This window comes from Cucumis melo, chromosome 5 (assembly GCF_025177605.1).
Source record: "Cucumis melo cultivar AY chromosome 5, USDA_Cmelo_AY_1.0, whole genome shotgun sequence".
In the NCBI taxonomy this organism is placed as follows: Eukaryota; Viridiplantae; Streptophyta; class Magnoliopsida; order Cucurbitales; family Cucurbitaceae; genus Cucumis; species Cucumis melo.
The window spans coordinates 20,360,728-20,388,411 of NC_066861.1; the positions used below are offsets into that span (position 1 = coordinate 20,360,728).

Below are 27,684 nucleotides of genomic sequence, written 5' to 3' on the forward strand. Positions count from 1 at the left end.
AAAAGTCAACTTTTTGACTTTTTACTATTTTGTCCGTCTTGACTAAATTCGACCTCCCGAGTATGAATCCACATTCATTTTTCTGAAATTTAAATCACATTTGAATATAAAGCCGGTCAAAGTTTGACTTTCAAAGTCCTAAGGCAACACTTTGACTTTTTACAACTTTGACCTTTTCCATCAATTCCGAGCTTCCAAATATGAATTCATATTTATATATTTAAATCACATTTAAACTATGAAGCTCTATAATCGACGGCTATATCATATATATTTATCGATTTCTCTCTCTCTACTTAATTCTAATAATGCAAATAAAACAGTTGTTCTAAGTTAATTCCATATGAGATAGCAGGGGAACCTAATGGACCTATAGATCATGGGCTCCAACGATCCAAGATTAACTAGCTAATCCTTTTAGACCAAGCTAATCAACATTCATTAACTAACGAGTCATTCCACTAAAGTCTCGCAGCTGCACTCCTCTCACCATAGATATATTTTTGTCCATTTGATATAACCATGATCAGTAAGTTAATCCTTCACAGGTTGTTTGTAACCTCGACTAGGTCAAAATACCGTTTTACCCCCAAGACTACTTCTTGTTCCTTAAGTCCCACTGATCCACTATTGAACATTTAGTTTAAGGTCCAACCTATAAACCGAATCCCTCTCGGACCAATGAGAGGGCGGGATCCCTTGTTCAAGACTTGGATTCAGTCCTTAAGAGAACAACCTATCTACTAACCCTAAAGCGGGTAGATGTGAATTCCATCTTGCACTCTATGTTCCTAGCCATCCATCTGATCTTACCCATGAAATGAGAGGCTTATTAGGCCAGCACCATTGAGCTGCCTTCACCTATGCAGATCTAAGGATAATACTGCTTGAACAGAAGTTCATAGTTAGCTCAGGATTAAGATTAAGTTACCTAAGTCATTATAATCGAAATAGTCAGTTTATATAATTAATGGTGTTACAACTGAAAAGTGACTATTTCATGGTTCCAGTTTTATGCAAACTCTTAACATAGGATGCCCCCACTCCCATGTCACTATATGAACGATTTAGGATCACATTGTTTGTACTAACTACAGAGCAGGCCGCATCCATAATGTTCCCGAAATTAGGCGCCCAATCTTATTCATGCACTATAGACCGTTTGGGCTATAAACTCGAACTTGTTCCACATTTATGTCTCTACATAAAATTCAAGTCTATATTATATAGCATTGGGACATTAGTTATTTGATTCAAGATTATAGTATTCTATTTTCACTAATAAGTTCTCAATAACTACTTTATTGAATAGAATATAATTTTAACTATAAACTACGAGTTTTAGGACATAAATTCCAATACGCACATCGCACAATCATTTTAATCAACAAATGAGAAGCGTTAGCTCAACATCCTACGTCCAAGATATAATCTCACAGAAATAAAAATATCATACAATAAGCACCAACATAAGGTTACAAAAGAATACTTTTCATATAATCATTTATGAAATACTTCTTTCATTTACAAAGATCATAAATGAAAATATTTATGTTAAAAAAATTCATTCATTAATTGAGAACCACTTGCTTTACTTATGAAATCACATACAAACATTCATTTATTTATAAAGATCACTCACTGAAATACTTAGCTTCAACTCTGTCTCCCTTTTACTTTAGGCTTTCTCTTCTAGACTAGTGGTTTCCTCAACTGACCTCTTCAACACTCAAAACCTTTCCTTAACAATTTACCAGAGTATCTAGCGTCTCATGTCCATTCTTTTGACCTTTGGTCCTATTTATGGTGACCTTTCACATCACCAAGTCATTTCCATGCTTTACATGTGTCACTTTATCGCTTTATCGCACTATGTAGCCAACCCAAGCTCGACATATAAGCCAGCTATCACTTCGTGATTAGACATTTTGTCACACCCCCTCCTAGACTACCTGCTAGCTTAGACCAAAAAAACGACGTGAAGCCGACCGACAACACTTTTCTCTACCGATATCTTTCAACTCTGCTGAAATCATTAATATGATAAACTTGCTAATCTAGTATAAAAACTATTATACATGCAATACAACATAGCAAAACCTAGACTAATCATAAACATATATGAAGTGTAGCCCGAAAATAACTAATTTCATGAGTAAACCTGGAGACACCTTAACTAAAACATAACCAACAAAGGTTTATACAACCGCAGCTCCTAAAGCTTACACAAACTATGGAGTATCTACATCATACAAAGATATATACATCATAACACAACAGACTCTATGCACAACTCTAACCACGTACTGGTAATCGATATCGAAGCTTCAGCAGACTAAGACAGTCTATCAGGCACCGAGTTCTCGATCTTTACCTAGAAAGTGGGTAAAACATTTTGGAAGGGTAAGCTATAAAACTTAGTGAGTGACTCTGTTTAAAACTAGAAATTTAAAGGTAAGAGCACGTGAAAGCTTATACATATAAATTTGTTTATACAAGTCGTAAACATATACATATAATAGTAATAATAGCTTCCTCAAATACTCAGTATATACGTCATTGAAATCTAGCAAGGCATATCAAGTATATCAAAATATTTTAACTAACATGAAAAATCTACGTTGTGTAGGGCACACCCAGTACAACAAACGTTTACAAACTCTACGATGTAGTGGGGCCCGCCCAACACTCACGAGAACATCGTTGTTACGGAGTACACTCAACGTCAACAACGGAATCTAACCTGTGTGCACACGGTACCATATAGCCTCGGGCTCAACACCTCAGTCATGTAGTTAATGGAAACATAAAAAAAATCGTATGAAAACATTAAAACATGCCTGCTATCTTCATCTTTCGTAAAGCTCAAGCTTACTTAGATTGTTCGTGAAAAGCTCCTGTTCTTAAAACAAAACTTGGTAACTTATGCTTTGTTTGAAACACAGTGGTTCAAATACTTTCTAGACATTCGATAATCATGTGCTAGCATAAATTTTCATTAAGAAATCTAGTCTCGAAACTAATACTTGAAAATAATCATGAATTTAAATGATTTTCAAAGCTTTGTAAATAAACATGTAGATCAGTCAATCATAATTAACAATTAGAAGAAAAAAAATATTTTCAAAACTGGTTTTGGCCACTCACAGTCTAAGACTAGTTTTCCGATGTGTAAATCTGATCTATTTCCTCTTGGCCTGTCAAACAACCAGAATCGAGTATTAAAAACCTAAATATTATGATCTTCAAATGTCATGCTTGACATGGCTCACTAAGGACAATGCTAAAGAAGTCTATCTTTAAAAACAATAAACCATACTCGACACATTTCTCAGAATTTTCTAGATTCACAACATGACATTCAAAATGATCATAACTCTTCTAATACTTATATAAAATGAGATTTCTTTATGTAAAAATCTTCATTTTAAGGTCCTCTAAAACTTACCTGAAGACATGAAATTCTGATTCCTTGTGTATAATCTCAGATACTCCTCGAACCAGAACCACTCCAACAATCGCGTACACCACGGTCCCTTTAACTTTTCCCTACAATTCAACTTATTTTTAGTCGATTTTGGTTCATGATTTCTTCATAAGAGTTGTAGAAAATTGAATAAAATTTCCAACCATACCAAATAAAGATCCTAACTCCACCAGTACACCCTGAAATACTAAAAAAATAGAGGTCTTCTGATTTCGCGTGAAAACAATCTGCCCTGTTTTCTTTGTCAAAATTCACCCAATGAACATTAAAATTTGCTCAATATTTCTTCATAAAATTTTTTGAAAATGAATTAGCTTTCGGTAAATGTCAACCTCACCTCTTAATTCTATTTGTGTAGCTCAGAATCAATTAAAAGCCAGAGATGTGTTTAGTGAACTATAGAGAAGTTGATCTTGCAAACTCCTTGTCTTCTTCAACAAATACTTCTTGAACTTCTTCTTCTTCCTTTCTCAGCCTTCTTCCCTTTGAAGTTGCTTTAAATTTGGTGTAGGAATGATGAAGAAATGGATGAGGGAAACTTGAAGGTGGAGGGAAAGAGAAGAAGAAAAGAAAAATGAAAATTTTCTTCTTCTTTTTTCCTTCCTTTTTATCCTTTCTTTTCTTTTCTCTTTATTTTATTTAATAAAAACCATTAAATATATATATATATATATATATATATATATACTTAATTTCTATTTTTCTTTTATTCCTTTCACATAAAATAAAATAAAATAAACCAAGAAAATATCAGGTTTACACATTTTCTTTGAATTGCCAACTTTATCTCTTTAGAATGCATAATCTACCTAACTTTCTTTTCGAGAAACAACACACGTTTACTTTTTCTCAGAGGGTTGTTTAGTCTTTTCAACAGATCACCTACTTCATCGCAGCATACTTAGGTGTAGGTACTTATCCCCGTCTTACCATCCAACGCCTAGTTCTTAGCATCAAATGCATGCTTCTCCTTCACGAGTTAACCTTATTGCATCGCTTACTCCATATGGTAACACTTAGACCCAGTATTTCCCTTCGCATCACCTTTTCTTCCATCTCATCCCTCTCCATAAAATTCCTCTTATTTACACTTAGTTAAATAATCTTATCCAATGTGGCTCCGCTTCAACAAGACTCCTTTTTGGATCATGACCTCACACTTTAAGGTTAGTTGATATGTTGTTCTCTTAAGAAATGAATATAGGTCTTGAACAATAAGGGACCCACCCTTTCATTAGCCCGAGAGAGATTCAGTTTATAGGTTAGACCTTAAACCAATTGTTCAATAATGGTTAGTAAGACTTAAGGAAGAAGATGTAATCTCGGGGTAAAATAATAATTTTAACCCAGCTGAGATTACAAACAACCTATGAAGAATTAACTTACTAATTATGGTTATATCAGATGGACACAAATAATATATCTATAGCAAGGGGAGTGCAACTATGAAACTTTAGTGGAATGAACCGTTAGTTAACGAATGTTGATTAGCTCGCTCTAAAAAAGTCCATGTTACGTTCTATAGGTCCATTAGGTTCCCTTGCTAGCTCGTATGGATTAAACTTAGACTAGAATCGTGGAATGATTCGAATTATTCGAATTAGTTGAGGAGAGAGAAACCAAAAAATATATGTGATATAGCCGTCAATTATTAGTTAGAGATAGAGTTTATATTTAAATGTGATCTAAATATAAAAAAATGAATGTAGATTCATACTCAGAAGCTTGGAAACGATGGAAATAGTAAAAGCTCTAAAAATTCAAAGACTTAACTTTTGATTTTGAAAAGTTAAAATTTGACCGACTATAGATTCAAACGTGATTTGAATTTTGAGAAAATGAATGCGGACTCATGCTCGGAAGTTCAAAATTAGACAAGACGAACAAATGTAAATAGTCAAAATGTTGACTTTTGGTTTGAAAAAAATCAAAGTTTGACTTTTACCAAATGACCATTTTGCCCTATGACCAAAGTCAGTGGAAAAATCCAATAGTTTGTTGAATAGTCTCACTAACTCTAGTGAACTAGATGTTTCCATTTGATGAAGACAAAAAACCCACTAGCTAGAGAAAGTGGATTATGTGTTGTTGGGCCATGGCATTACGTGAACGTGCAATTTTGCATTGGATTTCATTATAAATATGAGCTTTCATTTACGTAAAGAAAACTTTTTGGTTTTTGAATGAATTTGGGTTGCTTAATTTAAGCCTAAAAAAAAATTCTCTCAAGCCTTAAATCCTAGTCTCATAAGAAAATCCATTTTCTTATTTTCAATCTCTTTCTCTCTCCCGATTCCTTCATCCATTAGACCCCATAACTCGGTTATGAGTTGGAGGATAGTAGATCAACTCTAGTACTTATTTGGGTCGAGTATGCTTGAGGAATTTTAAGAAATCGGAGCTACGAAGGTAGATTTCTTCAAAATCCTAAGTTTTATTAATTTAGGATTTCATGTTAATTAAAGTGCAATTAGAGTAGAGTTTTAATCTGTATTTCCCTGCGCATGTCTAAATTTCATCAGAATTGAATAATATATGCACAACCATCAAAAAAGCATAAGAGTTGATGATTATATATATATAAATTGAACATTACACCACAACAAATATCACTTACAATAACGTCAAACAAATGCTATCATCTTTTGAAGCTACTACAAGATCCATGAAAAACCTAAAGGTACCTTCTTGAGAATGGGTTTTTATAGTTAATCTTTCTTGAGAATTATGTGTTTAATTGCATCAATTTCAAACTTCAATTGGATTCCAATGTTTTTTTTGCATGAGTTCTTGTTTGAATGAATTGATCACTCATGATAGCATGTAATTCTCTTTAGTTTCTAATGGCTCTAAGATGAATTTTGATACAAGAATCATTGGAAATTCTTGATTTGATTTGTATTTATTTTGTTTTAATCACTTCTTGAATTGTCCAATTTGAATTAAATTAATTAATCATTTTTAAGATGGAGACTTTTCTTGCTTTTGAATGTCACGACATTGAAACCTAGAATTTTAATGCAAACGTAAAGAATGCACGAAAACTGCCAAGATGAAAGTGCATTTAGTAAGTTTAGTATGAATCTTGATGCAATTCTTGGTCATTAATTAAGGATAGTTAAACAAATTTGCTCTGAATTGAAATTGTATGGAATATTATTGTTTGTTCAATGATAAAAAGATTTGGTAGAGACACTCATTCACACCTTTAATTATGGGGTTGTTTAAAAAATATAACAAATTGACAAAATATTTATACTGTATAGAGCAATTTTGAAAACGAAAAAATCCCATAGGCTTATAATGAAAAATAGAAAAAATGCCCAGTCAACATGCAATTAATCGACCACGCGAACATGTGTAATTCTTCTTCTAAACGCTCATGATATGCGATCTGTAGGAAATGATACATGATCGAGTAGGAAATGAGACACGATTGTGTAGGTAGTATCAACATCGGCTACACGAGTGCATGTATTTCTTCTTCTAAACAATCATGATATGTGATTATGTAGTAAATGATACGTGATTGTGTGGTTCTTTTTAACGATGGAAAAAATGCTTCGTGTAATTCTTCTTCTAAATGATCATACGCAATCTTGTAGGAAGTGATACACGGTTGTGTAGAAAATGATACACGGTCGTGTAATTCCTTTTAATGATGAAAAAAAATGCTTTAAATATAAACAATCGTGTTCACCATACACAATCGTGTTGACTAGGTAAGTGATCGTTTAGATTATATCAAAGTGTTATCTAAACGATCTTGTATTCTGGAAGAGGTGCTGTAACAAAGAAAGAGAAGATAAAGAAAGAAGGAAAGAAAAAGAAGATGAATAAAAATAGAAGAAAGAAAATCTTGAAGAGGAGCTGAAAATTTTTGGAAGAGAAGATGAATAAATCACAAACAAGAAGAAAAAAGAGAAGTGATGAATCGTCTGCAATATCAAGGGCAAATATGAAATTTATGAAAGGTTTCTACCGGTTTCATGGACTTTTTGATTTTGTTACATAGGCCGTAAATATTTTGGTGTTTTGTTTTATTTAGGAAAATTAACTGTTAATTAAATTGATTTAATGACACTTAAGTTCGAAGAATTTAGTTTTTTTTTTTTGCGAAAAACACATTTTTTTTACATTTACGACACATTTTTCTCCTTCCAACCACAATTTCATTATTCTCCTTGTGTCATTGGAATCCAAAATTGGGGTAGTGTACCAATTATTTATTCAATCTTCTAAGTCGATTTATTCTCCTATATTACGGTTTGTTAATGGAACAATAATTGATTGTGTAAGAAAAAACAATGATAATTAAATGAAAGAGATATGGTAAAATATTAAATGTTATTTAAAACTTCCAGTGAACTGTTATACAATTAATTTCGTATTGAGAAAAAAAGTTATTTCCCTTTCCTTGGTCAAACTTTACAACAACAATCTTTATCTGTGCTTGTGCTAGGTAGCTTAGGGTAACAAAACCCAACACCAAGATTCTCTTGAATGCAATCATTGTAACACGATTCGTCATCATAAGTGTCAGAGCATGGTCGTACACAATGCACATTCAACACGTCTCCTTTTGCTGTCATGTCATCAAAGATAACATTGTTTAAAACATTGTTCTAACAAAAATAGTACTCAAGAATTAGAGGAGTTATGAGTGAAGTGCATACTTGTTGATACAATGCAAGCGAATATCACAAAGACAACTATTGATATTGTAACAAACTTTCGAGTTGCCATGTCTCTTAAACAGTTTGGTTGCTATTATTAATTGCGATGGATATGGTTCTACAAAATGCCTAAAGTGGTGTATTTAAAGTGTCTCTTTTCGAAACTTCAAAACGATAGGGTGTTAGTCTAGCCTTAAAAAAAGTAAAGATATCGTGTTAATTTAGTGTATGAAAACTAATCCTTCTATTTCGAGGCGATGCTCAAAATAATGAAAGAGGGACGTTAAAGGTACTATTTTAAAATAAAGTTAAATAACAAAACCGTATTAAGCATGAAATAAAATTAGAAGAAAAAAAAAGCCATACGCAGTTGATGTATGAAATTCCGTTATTTACAAAACTTTGAAGAGAACTCGTAAAAGAAATTTAGAAAACACAAGATTTACCCAAAATTTAAATCTTTTATTACAGAAAACAATCTAAAGATGTCCATGTTCTAAGGTTAAGGAATATGCTACGTAGTTCGAGAAATCTGTTAAAAAAATAAAATATCTAAACTTATTTTAAAACTTAAAGCTAAGGAGTTTTGACACAATTTTTATTCTCAACTATATACAAAATGCACCCGTCTATAAAAAATGATGAGTTTGTTAGAGTTTATTCTATAAAACTCGTAGTTTGTAATTTAAAATCATATTTCAATAAAGATATTATTGAGAAGTTATTGTGAATTTGAATATTATAATCTTGTATCCAATAAGCTAAGGTTCTGAGGCTATCTCGATTAATCTTGAGCTTTATTTAAAGATATAAACATGGATAAAGTTCGAGTATATAGCCTAAACGATCTTATTCTGGGGACACTATGAATATGACCCGATTTGTAGTTAGTAGAAATGATGTGATCTTAAGTCGTTCATGTACAGACATGAAACTGAGACTATCTTATGTAAAGAGTTTACATAAGATTGAACCATAAAATAGTGGCTTTTATGTTGTAAGATTGTCTACTATATAAAACTTATTTCGATTCTTGATGATCTAGATAACTTAATCTTAATTCTGAGCTAACTATGAAGTCATGTTCAAAGAGGATTATCCTTAGATTTGGATTGTGAGGGTAACTTACTAGTCATAGCTAAATAAGCCTCTGATTTGCCTGCCTCGCCTTGGCCTTCCTCGTGGTGCTATAACTACCTATAACGCATCATTACATTAGACATTTATAACCTTATCATGTGACTCCTATATGCATGATTCTAACTTCCCAAGAACTTATGCTATGATACCAACTTGTCATGCCTCGCCCCAAAGGTCACTCTATGCGATCAAGTGGAGGTGTGACCACCTAGACAGTCAACGCATATCTCCCTGCGAGATAACACAATAAACGTCTAGTAAGCGAAATAAACAACATTTACTCTAATCGCGTGCTAAAGACATATTAAGGTTGCAGAAGAACTTGCTTTGAAAGGTCAGCAAAGATTACATTTGAAATAAATACAAAGTGAATTCTCATAAAATAGAATATATAAGTTCTTTCCCAAAACAAACATTTCCTCTTCTTGCCTAACAATTCATGCCATGCGATCTGATGAATACTAACAAGATGATGCAACAAGGTTGTGGCATAGTAGGTGATCAAAACGACATGTTAAACGATGGATGTCCTTCTCTACCTGGGGGGAGGGGATAAAATAAAATATTTGAAGATTATACAAAAGAGTTTGGTGAGTAAGGATTTTCTTCAACTCATTTAAAAGAATTCATTCACATCATAATGCGTTGCAAAATTCTTTTCACATATACTCTGCGATACAAATAAGTATGCATTTCAATTAACATATGAGTTCAAATCAAATAATTTTGCTGTGTTAGGAGATTAAAATCTTATTGGCAAATATCCATAAGAACCATTTCCTTGAAAAATCATTTCATCATAACTCACATTGCATAGAAAAGCATTTCCGCATTGATGCATTATAGTTTGTAAACATTTTTAAAGAGAATCTCTCACAATCGGACAACCTCTTCCTTGAGCTCTTTGCTGAAGTTAAACTCGTGATAGCTCCCAAACTTCTTTTCAACTCCTTCACTCTTTTAGGTTAACACAAGGTAGAACATAAGCTCTTAAACTTAGAGGACTTCTCCTATTTATAGGCTTTTCTGGTGAGGTTTTCCATTCCGAAAAGATTACCTCTGCCCGACGGTAAGGATCATTCAATATCAAAATGTCACATGGCCACTACCACTACCTTATCCTGATCAAAGTGGGTAGCAAAGTTAATTGAAATGTTGACCTTATTACGTAAGGATGATGTCAGCTACTTCATGGCAAAGGAAACTTATACTGCCTCTTATTTGAACGCATAACATTTTTATATCGCATAGATAAAATGCCTTACAAACACTTCCAGTCGCCAGCCCTCATCATGTGTAATCTCAATGCAGCCAATTTCTGACGCATGTGGTTTTAATGCGTAATTTCAGAACGTGATCAGAGTCTCACACCATTTTAGGTGTAAAACCGAATGGATAGCTGGGGATGTAGGGTGCAAGACAGAATTCACTCATATCCTCTTTATGTCACCCTACCCCAAATGACACCTGCTGCGACCAGATGGGAGCGTAACGCCAAGACACCCATCACATATCTTACTGCAAGATGATACGTTGAACGCCTAGTAAGTGGAATAGCTCACTTCAACTTGTCTCATTGTAAACTTTACTTTGGCTTTATAGACTTTCATAGCTCATCGTAGCGAAAATACTTAACCTTTGGATTGTACTCCATCGACTAGGTTTCAATACTTAACTCAAATTCAACTACCAAGCGATAAGTACAAGTAATGATGCAACGAAATAAACATAACTTCTCTTTATTAACTTAACACTTTACACAGAGTTTGCACTTAAAAATTATGTACCTTTCTCGCATGGTACAAAAGTAAAACCTGAGTTCTACACCCACCTTCCTTCATCCACAGAGTGATACTCTTCATGTCAAGGTCTTTAGGAGTATTAGAACCCCTTTCTTATCCTTATCCTTGATCACCCAGAAACCCAACTCAAGGATAATCTTTAAGCTCTTCACCATTTGCTAAGCTTTTCGACTCATCATCTTTAGCCACACAGAACTTTGCTGCTGCACTCGAATTCTCTTCTTAGCTGATCTGTATTTCTTAGTGTTAAAGAGTGAAGTTCTTACCTACTGCTCCTTAAACGCAATATGGAAAAAGGTAGCTTGCTTGTTGCACAAGTTTACATAACCACCTACCTTTCCCTCATTTACTTGACTTCTACGTCTGATAGCCATTCTTTACTTAACTTCAACGTTTGATAACCTGGATAGGGGAAACTTAAAACATAAGTCAAAGACTTAGTGACTGATGGGTTTAAGAAAATACCTTTTTGGAAAATACAACAATTACAATCATAACAACAATCATAGTCTCATGAACACAAGCATACATCACGTCAACACAACTTTCATTGTTCAAATGACAATCACAGCAACCATAAACAATCTCATACATTTTAGTTCATCACCATTCATCATTCATCACCGGGACCTTAGATTCTCTTATCCACATCTAATCACCTAAACCTGGGATTCACTTCACCAACATTTAGCCGCTTGGACCTTAGATTTACTTCACTAGCAACTTTGCATTAAACATGGGATTTCCACCAACATCTTATGATAGACTTGGATTTCTAACCAGCATCTAGTAGCACGCATTTTCATTTCACACCTAGGATTCACTTGCACTACCATCTCATTGCCTAAACCTTGGATTCACTTTTACTAGCATCTTACAATAGACTTGGAATTCGCTTTCACCAGCACCTCACAATTCATTCCTTGCCTAGATCTGGGATTCACTTCCACCTGTATCTAGCTTTCAAGTACACAACTCATTCTCGCTCAAACATGGGATTTACTGTAACGCCCCAAATATTTTGAGGTATTTCTCCAACCTAAATTGTATTTTGTTTATATTTTAAATTTTGGGTGTTATTATTATTGTTGGAATTTTGGTGAGGAAAAGACAAAGATTTTATTAAAAAGGGAAAAGAAAAGGAAAATGATAAAATTAACAATATAATATAATATAATATAATATAATATAATTTAGTTTATCTCGTAACGAACCAACTTTTCAAACTAAGCTGAGGTCATTACTTTAATACTAAGACACTTCATGTAAATATAAAGTTCATAAAAATCTATTTAAAATAAAGTGAACATCCAAACATAAGAAAAATTGTCTTCGTGCCTTATTTCAAACAAATTTAAGAGTTCACAAACATCGTTTATGAAATCATTAAAAACAAATAGATGTCTTAAACATGACACTCATTTTCAATCCTCAAAACTAAAAACAGTAAAAACATTAAGCGGAAACATTGAAAGAAAAACGTTCTCATATGGCGATCAAGAGTCCTTGTACGTCGCTGGTCTACCTCTCGCATTACTTTTGCCTGAAAAAGTTAAACATAAAAGGGTGAATATAAGTAAGAGACCCTATTGATTTCATTAGGGGTAAAAATGGTTAGCTTCCTATTAGAAAGTATCTTGCAACATAACAGTCTTGTGATCTCGTAGAATACATGTATCAGTCTAGTGATCCTGTAGGATGCACATAACAGTCTAGTCATCCCAAAGGATGCACAACATGTGGTGATTCCATAGAACACCGTGCTTGCAAGGTACACTACCCCATAGATAAAGCTAACAGTTACCCCTCAGTCTATTCTAAATAATCCAAGACAGTCACATCGAAACACATTTAGAACTAACAATTCATTCTCTACACATAACCAGTCAAAACAAACACGCTAAAGCATATTGCTGTTTAGTCAGCAGTACAATCCATCAGTATATTTAAACTACGCATAATAGTTAAACCATCTCAATTCAGTTAATAATGTAAACCATCAATACTTTCTAATTCCACATAACAGTTGATCTATCTCAGTCAATATATTCCAACTACCGTCTCGTTCAATACATTCCAACTTCAATATGAGTCTAGTAGTAGAATCCCTTACCTCGAACTTAGTTAAATTCCTTGGTTGAAAGGTAAATTTTCCAAATGAATCAATCTTAAACATATATAAAGGATAAGAAGTTAATAATTTTACCTAATAAAATTATTAACGATCATCACCTAAAATTTTTAATTTAACTTACCAAATTAAGTTTGAAACCAAATCACTCCTTGACGTCAAGGTTCCCAATCTGCTATGAAAAAAATCTCTAAGTGATCCCTTTGAGAAGACTCTAAATAAGTTCCAAAACTAATTAACTTAAATACCTTTAAGAAAACTTTAATGAGTAATCAAAACCCATCTAAATCCACATAAAAAATTGAGAAAAGAACTCACAACGACTCACAGCAAGGCAGAGGCGACGACTCAAATTTGGGCGTGGCTTGGAGTGGAGAGGACTGGATGGGGAAGAAGCTGAAGATGAAAAAGGAACAACAGCTGCAAAACACTGCAATGCGAAACAGAAAAGATGCGCGCTGTAAGCTCCCATCACTTTCTCCTTTTTATTTATATTAATATTTCCTAAGTTGTAAAAAATAAGTTTAAATCTAATTGCCAATTCTTTAAGGTTGAATTATTTTAAGAAGAAAATTGGAACAAATTTAGTTTAGAATAAGGCTTGAAAATTTGAATGTTGAAAGAAGAAAACTAACGGCAAGATGGTCATTCTTATGTTATTAGTATTACTTTTTAATTAATGAAAAAAAATGAAGAAAAATCTAGATTCTTCTTCTGCTTCATGAAAACACAAAAAGTTCTCCCACTCTCTTAAAATTTCTCATGCCCAAGACCTCTCTTCTTCTCCTTTGTGCCGACGCCAATGATTAGGAAGTGATTAGAGACCGAACCAAGCAAAGTTGGTGGGCATGTAACCCCTCGAGATTAGGAAGGGGATATGAATGAACCAAGATCATATTCGAATGAAAGAGATCTTGAGAACATGAAAGTATGGTTGAGAAAAACTTAAAAGAATTGAAAGTCACTATTTATACCAACAAGCTCTACCTTTCTTTTCGGTGGCTCAATCATAGGAACTCCAAAGTTAAATGTGCTCAATTTGAAGCAATCTAATTCTATGTTGGGTGACCTTCTGGAAATTTTCCTAGGATGTATTTGAGTGGGGACAAAGTATACTAAAAGAACATGTGTTGGTTTGTGAGGATACCTTTCACTCTTTGAAACATTTAACACAAGTAAGGATGATGAAGTCGGATCGTAAGGGAATGTCTTAGGCGTTATATACACCTACAAGAACATGTTTTGGATCATTGTGTTTGTATAAAAAACAAAGTGGGTCGTGGTCATAGTGTTATCAGGATAAGATACCCGATCATATCCTTATACTATAGACTCTTTAAATTGTTCAAGACTCATAAGACAACTTAGAATGTTAGCTTATTGGATTTAGGGTTATTAAGATAAAACTAATAAAATAATCAATAACTTTTTACTAATAATGGTCAATGAGTTACATTTACTATCTTAAGTTTAGGGGTATAAATTGCTATTTGCCCTTATAAATGTTTTGGTTCATTTTGCTATATTTGAAAATAATCTTTGTTTATATTACATTATAACTATTTATTTATTAGTAATTATAATTTCTTGATATTCCATTTTCTATGATACCTCATTTTTGCTCTTCAATTTCACAACACAAACAACAATGCAATAACAAGTGTTGCTCTTGGCACTACTAAAACCGTCCATTTGATGTACAAAAATTCCATATTATGTACAAAACTTATCACAGGAAAGAAAAAGAAAAGAAAAGAAATGTATGTAACACATAATTTATCAAAAAGCTATTGTTTTTTTTATTAGACCAAACGATCTAAACACATCCATTTTTTTAGGTTAAAAATCAAGAAAGGTGCATGCTACTTAGTGTGAGAAACCCTTTCGAGAAGAAAAATATATATTTACCTATTTATAAGCTTCAACCATGGAATAAAGAGTTTGGAAACATTTTTACTTTCAACTATATACAATAACATTGGTCTATGAAATAGAGGAATGAAATGACATGCAACGCTCCAAAAATTAAGATAATTTTGAAGTTAATTATCTTAATTTTATTTAATTAGATTTAATTTATTAGGCGTTATTTTGAATTCATTTAATGAGAATAAAGATATATATATATATATATATTGGTATTATATATATATATATCCTAAAAAGAAAAGAAAATAATAATAATAAAGATTATTGTTATTATTTTGGTCTATAAATAGCATTAGAATGCTTAAGTTAAAAAGAAAAGGAAAAAGATAAAGGTTATTCATCTTCTTCACTAGAATAATCCTATGCTGCCGCCGCCTCACCAATTTAGTTATAATTGGTCCTTTTGGCAAACCTTGAAGATTTAAAGTGATGAATTTTCCTATCAAGGATAAGAGAATTTTTCAACTTCCATTTGAGTAACCTTGGTAAGCTAAAGTAATTAAATTAATAATTTGTTAAGTGGTCTTTTAAAAAATATAACAAAGCAGCAAAATATTTACACTGTATAGAACAATTCCAAAAATGAAAAAAGCTCAGAGGCCAACCGTGTAAAATACAAAAAAATGCCCCATTAACCAAGTCGTCAACAACGCGCGCATAATATATTTGCGATCGTTTAGATTTGGTTATTCTTTGCTACGCGATCGTTTAGATGTGACTACAATTTATCTTTTCAATTATATCGTTTAATTTTGTTACACGATCGTTTACTTTGGTTACGTTTAAATTTGGTTACACGATCGTTTAGATTTGGGATTTTTTTCAAAATTTGGTACACGATTTTTTTAATTCTTTTGATACACGATCGTTTAGATTTCTCTAAACGATAATTTTTTTATAGGATCGTTTACTGTTTTTTATACAATCGTTTACATTTGGCTATTCCAATCTAAATAATTTTTTGCAAGGTTCTTTATCCACGATCTTTTATTTTTCCTACACGATCGTTTACTTTTTCTACACGATCGTTTACATTTGGCTACTTCAATCTAAATGATTTTTTTCAAGATTCTTTATACACGATATTTTATTTTTTCTACACGATCATTTACTTTTTCTACACAATCGTTTACATTTGGCTACTCCAATCTAAATGATTTTTTCAAGATTCTTTATACACGATCTTTTATTTTTTTACACAATCATTTTTTTTTACACAATCGTTTACATTTGGTTACTCCAATCTAAATGATTTTTTTTTCAAAATTCTTTATACACGATCTTTTAGATTTTGCTATATTTTTTGTATATGGTCATTTAGATTTGGTTAACCAAATTTAAACGACGTAAAAAAAAGAGAAAAAGAAGAAAGACGATGGAAAGAAACCACAGCGAAAAAAAAAGGAAAAGAAGAAATATGATAGAAAGATTAAGCGACGTAAAAAAAAGAATTAGAAAAGAAGAAAGTCGATGGAAAAAAATCGCAGCAGAAAAAAAGAAGAGGAAAAGAAGAAATACGATGTAAAGAAATCGAAGTAGAAAAAAAGAAAAGAAGAAAGACGATGAAAGAAATTGCAGGAGGAACACGATGAAAGAAATTGCAAGAAGAGAAGAAAGATGGAAGGACAAACCTAAAATATTTAAACAATGGCTAACTTTATGGACTTTGTTACACGAAACGTAAATAGTTTGGTGTTTTGTTACATTTATGAAAGTTTCCCATTTTTTAATTTAATTTTGGAAAACTTTCCTAAATATAACAAACTAGTGAAATCTTTACGGCCTATGTAACAAAACTCATAAAGTTAGCCACTTTTTAAATATTCCAGGTTTGCCCTTCCATCATTTTCTCCCTGCGATTTTTAATCGTCTTCCTCTGTACTAATCGTCTCCTCTATACTCTTTTTTTTAGCTGCGATTTCTTCCATTTTTTTTGTTTTTAGATTTGGGTAACCAAATCTATTTCTTTTTATCGTGCATGTATGTATTTTTTTTTCATTCATTGTATGCATTGTATCGTCTTTCTTCTTTTACGTTTAGATTAGGTAACCAAATCTGATGGTGTATAAGAATCTTGAAAAAATTGGTTAGACATTTAAATTAGGGTAACCAAAACTAGATTGTGTATAAAAAATATTCAGAAAAATCGTTTATACCAAATTAAAAAAAGTCAAACTACTTGTTGAAAAATCCTTTGGTAGACCTTTAAAAAGCATTCAAACAGATGGGGGGTGATTCAAAACTTTTGTTCCTTTTCTTAGTAACAACGACGTTGAACACAAAATCACCTATCCCCATAGAACACAATAAAATAGGATTGTTGAGAGGAAACACAAATATGTAATGTATATACAGTCTAACCTTACTCTCCCAAGCCACCTTACCCCTCACATTTTCGGATGAAGCCTTCTCAACAAGGGTCTTTCATCCCTTGTCTTTAGCCACATTACCATTACTACAAAAACAAATTCTCTTGACGTTTTTAAACCGTAAAAAATTATCATTCTTGATGGTTTTAAAACTGTAATTGAAATCAGTGTTAAGAAAGTTGAAGTTTTTTACAGTTGATAAAGACGTCAAGAATAGTGAACGTTGATGTATTATAAATGTCAAGTATACAAATTTACATGATAGTTAAAAACCGTCAAGAGTACGAGTGTTCATGATATTTAAATATCGTCAAGGATACGAGTGTTCATGACATTTAAAAACTGTCAAGAGTATAAGTGTTGATGACATTTAATAACCGTCAAGAAGTTGATTGTTTATGACATTTAAAAACTATCAAGAATGCACTTGATTATGACATTTTAAAACCATCAAAAATATATTTTTATGACATTTAAAAATCGTCAAGCATGTTTCGAATTTTTTTTTAAAATTGTAATTCAATTATATTTTTGTTCCTGTACTGTGTTTCCATACTCTTGGCAGTCTTTAAATGACTCTGAATAAAAAAGACTAATGTCTGCCTATTAGAATAAATTACAAACAAATTACAAACTTTTATATTGTCAGTTAAACGTTTGTCCTTAAACATAATTTTCATCGACTAATTCTATTTTAACACAATTAGTACACATATAAATAAGAACTTTCATATATAATAATAACATAGATAACGTTTCTACAAAGAAACTAAGTACACAAAATCTATCGAATTTCCCTAAAGGGACAAATACAAACAAAATAGAAACTAAACCTTGGTAATATATTTTTACAAAGAAACTAAATACAACAAGGTATTGTTGTGTATATATAACGAAATTACAACAAGTCTTGTCACTAACCAAACATCCATCATTTGCTTGGTAGCTTCATCACTACAGTAGATCAATTAGATATTGGTGCAAGACCTAATAAAAACACAATAATAGTTTTCAAGAGTTACAAACTAGCTTCAAAACTTTGTGAGATTAAAATGATCCAAGAGAAGCTTGAGAACCAAAAACTAAAGAGTGTAATACAATCTACCAACTAAATAAAACACATCATGTAATATAATTCATGTAAAAGAGGTTTTTAAAAAGTGCTCAAGTGAGACTCTCGCTCTCCAAACAACTCATTGAAAATAACAAAACAAAAGTCTAAAAGAGAGAAAACAATTCATTCTATTGACTTACAAATGAACTTCAATTCCTGATGATGAATTTCCAAAAGCCTCGTCTCCATAAAAAATAAATACAAGCATAAACAAGTTAAATGTACACCCAGAATTGAAAAGAAACTACTAAGCATGTCTTGATTAAAGCAGTACAAGCTCATTTAAGACAATTAGAAGTTCAGGGAAAACCCAAGAAATCTTGCATATTCTCGTTGTGGTTATGTGTTTCATTCAAGGCAAGAACATAACCAAGCAACAAAAGTAAGTTGAATCTTCTGATAACTGAATTGCCACGAATCAAAACGGATAAATGGAGATAAAATAAGGAAAACTATCAATATTTTTATATAATGGAAAAGAAAAAAGAAAAGCTACAATCTTTAACTATTAGGAAATTTTACAGAAATTGACATCATGTATAAGAAAATCTTATAAACTCAATAAATGATTTTTATCTTATAATTGAAAGTGAAGTTTTATTAACTATATTTCTTTCATTTTAATATTTCCTTCCGCTTTTAGAGTATCTACAATAAATAATATTCTCTCATCCTAAGTCTTATTAAGGAACCAAAATCAACTATATTGAAAGTCAATGGTGTCTTTGACTCTAACCATCCGACGAACAAAGCAAGAATAAAAAACTTTCAATTATCACAAATTAAAGAGGTGCAACAAAATGATTCCCAAACTTTTTCATAGACCTCTTATGTAACGACCTAACTCTTTATACTAAGTTGAAGTTATTACTCAAAACACCAATAACAAAAGACAATTTCTTAAAAAGAGAAAAACTAAAATTTTCATTAAAAACAAAATACTGAAACACTGGTACATAGACGCGAAAGCAAAACTGAGTCCACTTATGGCATGTCACAGACCCTTTTTGTCGTTCACCAGCTTTTCTCTACCTTTACCTCTGCCTAAAATATTAAACATAGAAAAGATTAGTATAAACATATACTCAATAAAGAACCTACTACTAGTCTCATTAGGTGTCCGTTAACTTTCCATTAGGGTCTCGTAAGGAAGTACCCCTAAAGTGGCGTGTTCCCACATACACGTAATCTAATGATTCCGTAGGAACACGTTTGGTCTTCAATGAACCCAAAGGAACACCTAAGACAAAACTTATCTTCGGTGAACCCGAAGGAACACCTAAGAAAAATTAGCCTTCAGTAAACTCGAAGGAACACTTAAGACAATTGAGTTGTAAGTGACCGCATCAAACCACTTATATACATAACATATCATGACAGATTAGTAGTCCCGTCGAACCAATAAAAAAGTGGTGATCCCGAGGGACGCCCATATGGGTACAACTCTAACAGACAAAGTTAACAAAATACTCATTCATAGCATGTAGCATATCATAAACATCATAAACATGACATGAATATTAATCTTAACGTCTTTAATTATGTGATCAATATATCATGCATCATCATCAATGTAAATCAATCATCGTCATCAACACATTATGCATCTTAGCTACATCAATGCATAATGAAAAAATTGCATGCAAGTTTTTAAGTTCAGTTTGATGGTTTAGTAGGAGAATCTTTACCTAGAAATTTTAGCCAAACAAAATACTCCTTAGCTGACAGTAAAAATTCTTCAATTAATTTGATCATAATCATAAAAGAAAATTTTAGTATCTTAATTAATAAAATTAGTAATTAGCTATCATCCAAAAGTTCTTCTAAATTAATTAACTTCCTAAAATTTGGTGTTGAAACCTCAACCTTGATTGGGAAAAATACAAGATTAAATCTTCAAAATTTAGTCAATTGAACTTTCAAAGAAACTCGAATTAGATCCAAAATTAAATTAACAAATTATTGATTTAATTACCTTATCTTACTAAAGTTACTCAGGTTGAAAATTTTTCTTAACCTTGATGGAAAAATTCATCACTTAAATCTTCAAGCTTTGCCAAAGAGACTAATCATAACTAGAACTGGTGAGGCAGCAACGGCGTCAGGAGTTATCTTAGTGAAGAAGATGAAGAACCTTTTTCTTTTTCTTTTCTTTCCAACTTAAGCATTCTAATGTTATTTATAATCCAAATAATAACAATAATATTTACCTTATATATATATATATATAATATTAATATATACATATATTTTTGTTCCAATTATCTTTTCTCAATAAATTTCTTAAATGCATAAAATCTTAGGCATTTATAACCATTAATAATAAGAAGTATTATTATTATTATTACTTTCTCACCAAAATATATATATAAAAAAACATATATATTTATTTAAACCATTATTCTCTCACCTAGGACAAAACTGTTCGCTGAACCGGAAGGAACACTTAAAGAGAAACTGGTCTTCAGTGAACCTAGGAGAAATGAGGGAGGAGGGAGGAAAGAGGAGAGAGAAAGTCTAGCTCTTCTTTGGATGAAAGAGTTTTTTACAAACTCTATTTCTATAAATTTATCATTTTGGAGTTTTAGCTCATGTTTTTCAATGTTCCCTCTCTTCCCTAGGTAGAGATTAAGTTTCAGGTGCCAACACGAGTTTAGCTCATTTGGCATATGTGTGTTCCTTGGGATAAGAGGTCTTAAGTTCAATTCTCTATCAAAAATTGTATTTAGTAAGACTTTTTTTTAAAGAAAAGAGTTTCAGGTACCTGTTGAGTCGTCACACGCCGCACCTATCATGCTAGAAATCGGCTACATTTGGTGTATTACTTATATTTGGGGAGAATTCGAAGATTAATTGAGACTCGTTAGTGGCATGTAATGGGTTGCATGTTTTAAATAACTTTACCGTTGGACATAATTTATCTTGAGGTTGTTTTAGTAAGTTTATACGTGAAAAATTATTTGGGATCTGGATTTTGTTGAGCAGCTCATGGTGAGATACAATTGGTGGTTGCGAGCGAAATGTTACGTTGGAAGTATACTATTTTTTTGTTTGTAAGGCTTGGTTAATCCGTTTTTCAGTCTCTGTCAAAATTTGTATAGAATTTGATGAAACACGTTTTGCAAGTGTTTCAGAGTGGCTTCTATCTAAATTTAGTACACCTCTTTTAGAGAGAGAGTCGATGCCAGAAACGTGTTCCACCAACACCCTGACACGTGGGAAGGGACGGGCTCACATTTTTTTATATTATTTTTTAATATCATTAGAAAATATAAAAAAAATAAATAAAACCGTTCTCCACTCTTCACTTTCCTCTAGTTCTCTCCAATCTTCAACGTTCGGCTCCTCCCCTCCGATCAGAGGACGCCGGCGACCGCCGCTTATCCTCTCCCATCAGACGACACCGGCGACTGAAACTCCGATCTGACCAGCTGGGCTCTCCCTCCGTTTTGGTTACTTGCTGTCTCGGGTTAGGGGTTTTTCCCTTTTCTTTTCTTTTTTGTGTATCAATGTTTGAGGAATGTTTCAACTGTTCTGACCGAACATATATATTTCTTTATGCTTTTCTTCTATTCATTACTTCGTATTAATATATAGTCCCAACGGAAATGAGGAAATTTATATGAAACATTGCTTTTCGGGTGCATTTTAAAAAATTATGTATTTTTCTATTTATTTAATGTGGAATTTGTACATATATGGTGTGAGTTTTTGGAATATTATCTGGAATTTTTGGTATGGTTTTATCAGATTTGAGACATATGATGCTTTCTTTGGAATGTTTTTGTTTTGAGAACATTTTTTTAATGAATTCATTCTATTTTTTATACTAGATGCCATCTTCCTCCTCGTCTACATCTACCAATAGTAGTCAATCGTCCACGTTTTTACATTTGTTTTGGATGAAAATGTGGTCTCTATTTAGGATTTTGTATCTGTATTGTAGGTTGTAACTGTTTGATGGACTCAGACAACTAATGTACTCTTTATTTATGTTTTAAATAAATATTGCTATGTTCTTAGAAATTGAGCGTGTCGTTCCGTGTCATGTCGCATGTCCGTGCTTCCTAGATCTAGATTAGGGGGAATATCTAGAATGAGGTGCGACACATTGGGATATCTTTTTCGCAAGACCAATGGTTGGATAGTTCTAATTTGGGTTGTGTTCTCTACTCCCAAGTCTCCTTAGAAGTTAGAATTGTAACTAATCCTAATGGTTAAGTGCTGGAGCAATGAGGTGCAATTATTCTATCTTGGTTTGTCCCTTTTAGACAGTTTTTAAAGGATGAAGAAGCTTTGGATTTTCATATTTTATTGGGTTTTTTAGAAGGATGAAGAGTTCTTCACTTGGATTCAAGAAGTTGGAAGTTGGAGTCTTTGGGCTTGTTTTTTCAGTTAAATCTCTTACAAATATTTGTTGGCATGTACTCCAATTGATAAAGTTCTTTACATGGAAATCAAAATGGCCTCGTCATGTAAATATCACTATTTGGGTTATGATTTTTGGAGCTCTCAACTACTCTCTTACAATCCAAAGAAAACTTCCTTCTCACTATTTGTTACCTTCAATTTTCGCTCTATGCTTGGCAGATGATGAGAGGTCCCAACATCTCTTCTTTTGATTGTTGCTATTCAAAGGCATGTTGGTCGAAGTTGTTTTCAACGTTCAATCTTCCATTGGTTTTTATTGATTTGTTCAAGGACAGTGTGTTTTTGGCTTTTGGCTTTTGGCTTTGAGTGAGTCCTCCCTTAAAGTTGAAGCCTCTCTCTCAAATTTTATGGTCTAAAAAACCAGTTATAGCTATTCTCTCCAAAATTTGATTTGAAAGAAACCAATGCATTTTTCAAGACAAGTCTCTAGCGTGGTCCAACCATTTTGAGTTGCTCAAGTTAAGGCTTCATCTTGGTGTTCTCTCTTCCCGCCTTATGCAGATTATTCCATTCAAGTATATGGTTAAATTGGAATGCATTTATTTTACCAACATAATTTCCTTATATTGTTTGCATCTTCTCTCTAATCCGGAATCCGGATCACATGCTATGGAGCTGTACATTTGCAAGTTCTATGTGGAATTGATTCTTTCTGGAGTTTGGTTTTGTGCAGCTCGTTTGAAAGTTATTGGGGATCTGATCGGGAAGTTCCTCCTCCTATCAGTCTTTTAGTGGGAAATGTCGCTTTTTGGGGTTTGTGGGGGGGTGGGTTAGGATACCACCTAATAAGAATACTTGATAAACAAAAACAACACCAAGATGGATACGTAATGTATTGCAATTTCCGTAAAGAAAACACAAACAACATCAAGAGGGTTCTCTCTCCCAAGCTCCATGATAGAAACCCTTACCCCCTCCCTCTGGTGTCCAACTTGTCTTATTTTTGGCCAAGATGCCACTAACTAATGACCCATGATACTCCTTACTAATACACTACAAATCTCGCCCATATACCCCTCTAACTAGTACTCTCACAGCTTGCTCTGTTATGGGATCGTTGGGGGAGGGAAATAACTGAGCTTTTAAAGGTGTGGAGAGAGGTCCTAATGATGTGTGGTCTTTGGTGAGGTTTCATGTTTCTTTTTCTGCTCCAATTTCTCTGTAGTTGCTTTATAGACAATATTCGACTTATTTGCAACCCCACTCTGTAGTCTGTAGCGTGTGTATGCTTTTGTATATCTTCATTTTATTTTTTTAGTAAAAGCAGTTGTTTCTATTTAAAAAAATCATTGTGGAAATGACTTCAATTATAGGCTATCAAATTGTGGAAGTGTCATATTCTTTCATTTTATTTTAATGAAAGTTTTTTTTTTTATCCCAAAAAGGGCTATCGAATTGTTTGAGTTGTGTTTTTCTATGTTGTTTATCAATATATTGTTGTTTGAATTGTTGTCTTGTGATATTTGATGCTTTGCAAACTATGTTATTTTTCTATGATTCTATGTTTCTCTTGTAAATTAATTAGTCAAACATGCCTATGCTAAGCATAACATTGTTGCGTATAAACACATGAGTCTAGTGGTCTTAGGCATTAGTTTATATTAATGGTATTTATAGAGAGCAATTCCCCTTTAAATATTATTCATTTTTGATAAACTTGTTTCAATCCAGTACTATCATTTTGAAATGCAAATGGCAACTTTTATAAGGGCTCTAAGCAAAGCTCATCAAGTTCTATACTTGAAAGCCTCCCCCACCATTTTGAGAAGCAAATTGATGCCCTTTTTGCCTAGTGTTTTTATTGGGTTGGAGAATCTACAAAGCCAACTAACAAATCGAAATCAGAATCACCATGGTTGTTCCTTTAGTCTCCATTTCTCTTCGACAAGTACAAATCCTGACATCGATCTCTCGAATGAGGATAGCAAGAGGCAATTATTCAATAGGTTCGTTCTTGCTTCATTTTGTTAATTAATTTTCTCATCCCTTTCGCTCTGTGTTTCTCAATTATTGACGCATTTGTTTTGATTCACAAGTTGTTTTGTTTGGTTGTTGGACTTAACAGATTGCTGTACCGGAGCAAACAACGAGGGTTTTTGGAATTGGATTTGATACTTGGGAAATGGGTAGAGGATCACATCCATTCCTTAGATGCAGATGGTATTCGGGATCTAATTAATGTTCTTGACCTGGTAATTTAGTCTTGTACTGCTGACGACTTCTGCGCATTACTATTTTTTTTCCCCATTTTTGTTATCTTTTTCTTCCTTTTTTATCTTTGTTTTTTCTCCCTATTGTTATATAAATACGGGTGTATTTCACAATGTCCAAATATGCACGAATATATAATATTTATTTATTTAAAAAAATGTGTCTCCAACATTTTGTGTCGTTTTGAAAATTGACATGTTGTCATTGTGTCGTATTCAATGTCTATTTCTTAGCTTGCAACTATCCCATAAAAATGAAAAATAGTAGAGATGCAACAAAGACTCGATAATTCTTCTACTCTTGCAGGAAAATCCAGATTTATGGAAGTGGTTAACTGGCCAAGAGCAGCCCCCTGAAGCTTTGAAAACAAATCCTGTGAGCATCCAAGCATGGCATTAATTACTGACCCTTTTATCTTGATTAAATATGTGGTTTACAATTAGAGTATTGTATCGTTGTAGGTATTTACTGGAGTGAAAGAGAAGGTGATGAACAATCTCAACAAACATGCCTCACCTGAGACAAGAACACCACCTGGCCAACAATGGGTAAGGGGTTGGGATGATTTCAAGAAAGGTCGAGATGGCCCCATAACAGGAAATCAGTAGCTCTTCCCTTTAACTTTATGCCTAATCTCTCTTTTAAGCATATAAGAACAGAAAAGCCCTGCTAAGGTTTCTATACAAATGGTGGATTGTGAATAAGTTAACCCAACAAGTACTTCGAAGGGAACATTGTTTAGTGGTCTTTTCCTTTAAACCCTTGATCTATCGTATATTAATAATTTTTTTCCTTGTTACGGTAACTACGTTGTACCGATCTCGAATAATTTGTTGTTTTGATGTGCTTACCAGTATAGATTGTATTTCTTTATAATTTGTGTCTGATTTCTTTAGGGTGTTTGAAGCAACGTGTGTAGTTATTGCACTTGAAATTTAGTTTCGGAAGTTATTAGATGTGAGTTTGGGATGTGAAGTTGTTTCCTGAGTTTTGATGTATGGGTTTATGTTAGTTATTTTTTCTATTATGATTTTATTCACCTTTTAGATTATTTTGTTTTATTAAGGATGTATGGGTGTTTGCTTTAATTATTTTATGTATAGTTTACAAATTTCTTTCGATATAAATTTTAATTAAAACAAATAAAATTGATAAGATTAAGAACAGTGACGAAATTAATATTAAATAACCTGAATAATTAGGTCCAATGGCTAAGAAGGTTAACAGTGTTGTTCTCACAAAAAGAGTGGTAATAGGGGCACTTCTTTTCATATTGTGTCTTATCATTTTTTAGTGTTATGGTATTTATTTTTGTCGAGAATCTACGTGGGTTATAAATAAATGTGGAACAATTTAATTATATCTCAAATTCTTACTTTATAAGTTAGACTCAAAATGTAAATAATAAAGCGTAAGGAAAAATAGAAAATGACACCTAAAAATATAACTAAAAACTCTATTTAGTCTTTTGCAATGGCAGGTTTTATTATGATGGAGATTGAAATAAATCCTTGAATACACCTACAGATCTTTCTTTCCAAATAAACCTAATTGGATGTATACATTTGTCTTTTCCATTTTATTCAAATTTAAACCCTGACATGATATTTGATAGAAGCACCCAAGTCTAACATAGCAAGGCATAACATGGATAGAAGCACCTAAGTCTAACATAGCACTGTTAAATTTTTTATATCTCCAATAAAGCAAGGTAAAATAAACCTGTCCGGATCTCTACATTTTTTTGGTTTATTTTTCTTTAAAAACATGAAAATATTTCAACGTACTGTCACACTTTCGTTTTTCTTAGCATTCTTTTTTTAGTGCAAGGTTGCTTGAGAAATTTTGCATACCTCGATATTTGTTGGATTGCACTAAGGAGTAGAATGTTAAATTAAAACCTTTTGTCTCCAAATGGTCTTCATCTTTGCAAGCTTAATTTTCTTATGTGCCAAACCTACTAGGAAAGGGAGCTTTAGGAATATAATGAGAGTTGAAGGCAAGGGATCTGCAAATACCTATTGGTTGGACGGTTGGTCTTGTGTTTTATTTCTCTCATCATTCTTTGCCTCATTTTGAATCTTTGAAGAAAGAGGGTCGGTATCCACATTTGGCTCCTGAGTAGTGGAAGGCAGGACTTTTCCACTTCTAAGCATTATAGCACTTACGTTAGCATACTTCGGTTGAGAGGCGAGTTTACGTTTCCTTTCTAGCTTGCTTACTACAATAGCCAACTGTGTACCTTCTAGATTCAAAAAATTTTTCACCCTCGAACATTGAAGTTCCTTTGAAGTTACAAGCTTTCTTTCAAGACTTTAACTTTAATAACATCACGTGCTCCCCTTCCTCAAATTAAGCGTAAGCATCCAACCGAGAGAGAATCAAAGTATCAAA

General features: G+C 32.7%; 1 protein-coding gene and 1 long non-coding RNA gene across 3 annotated transcripts; one reads left to right on the plus strand and one right to left on the minus strand.

Annotated features, from left to right (window-relative positions):
- Positions 1-2,147: 2,147 nt before the first annotated feature.
- Positions 2,148-3,990, minus strand: LOC107990557 (uncharacterized). Of its 2 annotated transcripts, XR_001762189.2 has the most exons (5): positions 3,825-3,990; positions 3,636-3,719; positions 3,449-3,549; positions 3,148-3,197; positions 2,148-2,374 (listed from the first exon to the last, which is right to left on the minus strand). It is a non-coding gene; the product is annotated as an uncharacterized LOC107990557 (long non-coding RNA). The 2 variants fall into 2 exon arrangements; XR_007820747.1 differs by lacking the exon at positions 3,148-3,197.
- A 17,844-nt stretch (positions 3,991-21,834) lies between these two features.
- Positions 21,835-26,166, plus strand: LOC103485912 (succinate dehydrogenase assembly factor 2, mitochondrial). Its single transcript, XM_051084484.1, has 5 exons — positions 21,835-22,117; positions 24,751-25,025; positions 25,145-25,271; positions 25,597-25,665; positions 25,752-26,166. The coding sequence occupies exons 2-5, from the start codon at positions 24,766-24,768 to the stop codon at positions 25,896-25,898; spliced, it is 603 nt and encodes a 200-aa protein (XP_050940441.1). The 5' UTR covers positions 21,835-22,117; positions 24,751-24,765; the 3' UTR covers positions 25,899-26,166.
- The last annotated feature ends 1,518 nt before the right edge of the window (positions 26,167-27,684 follow it).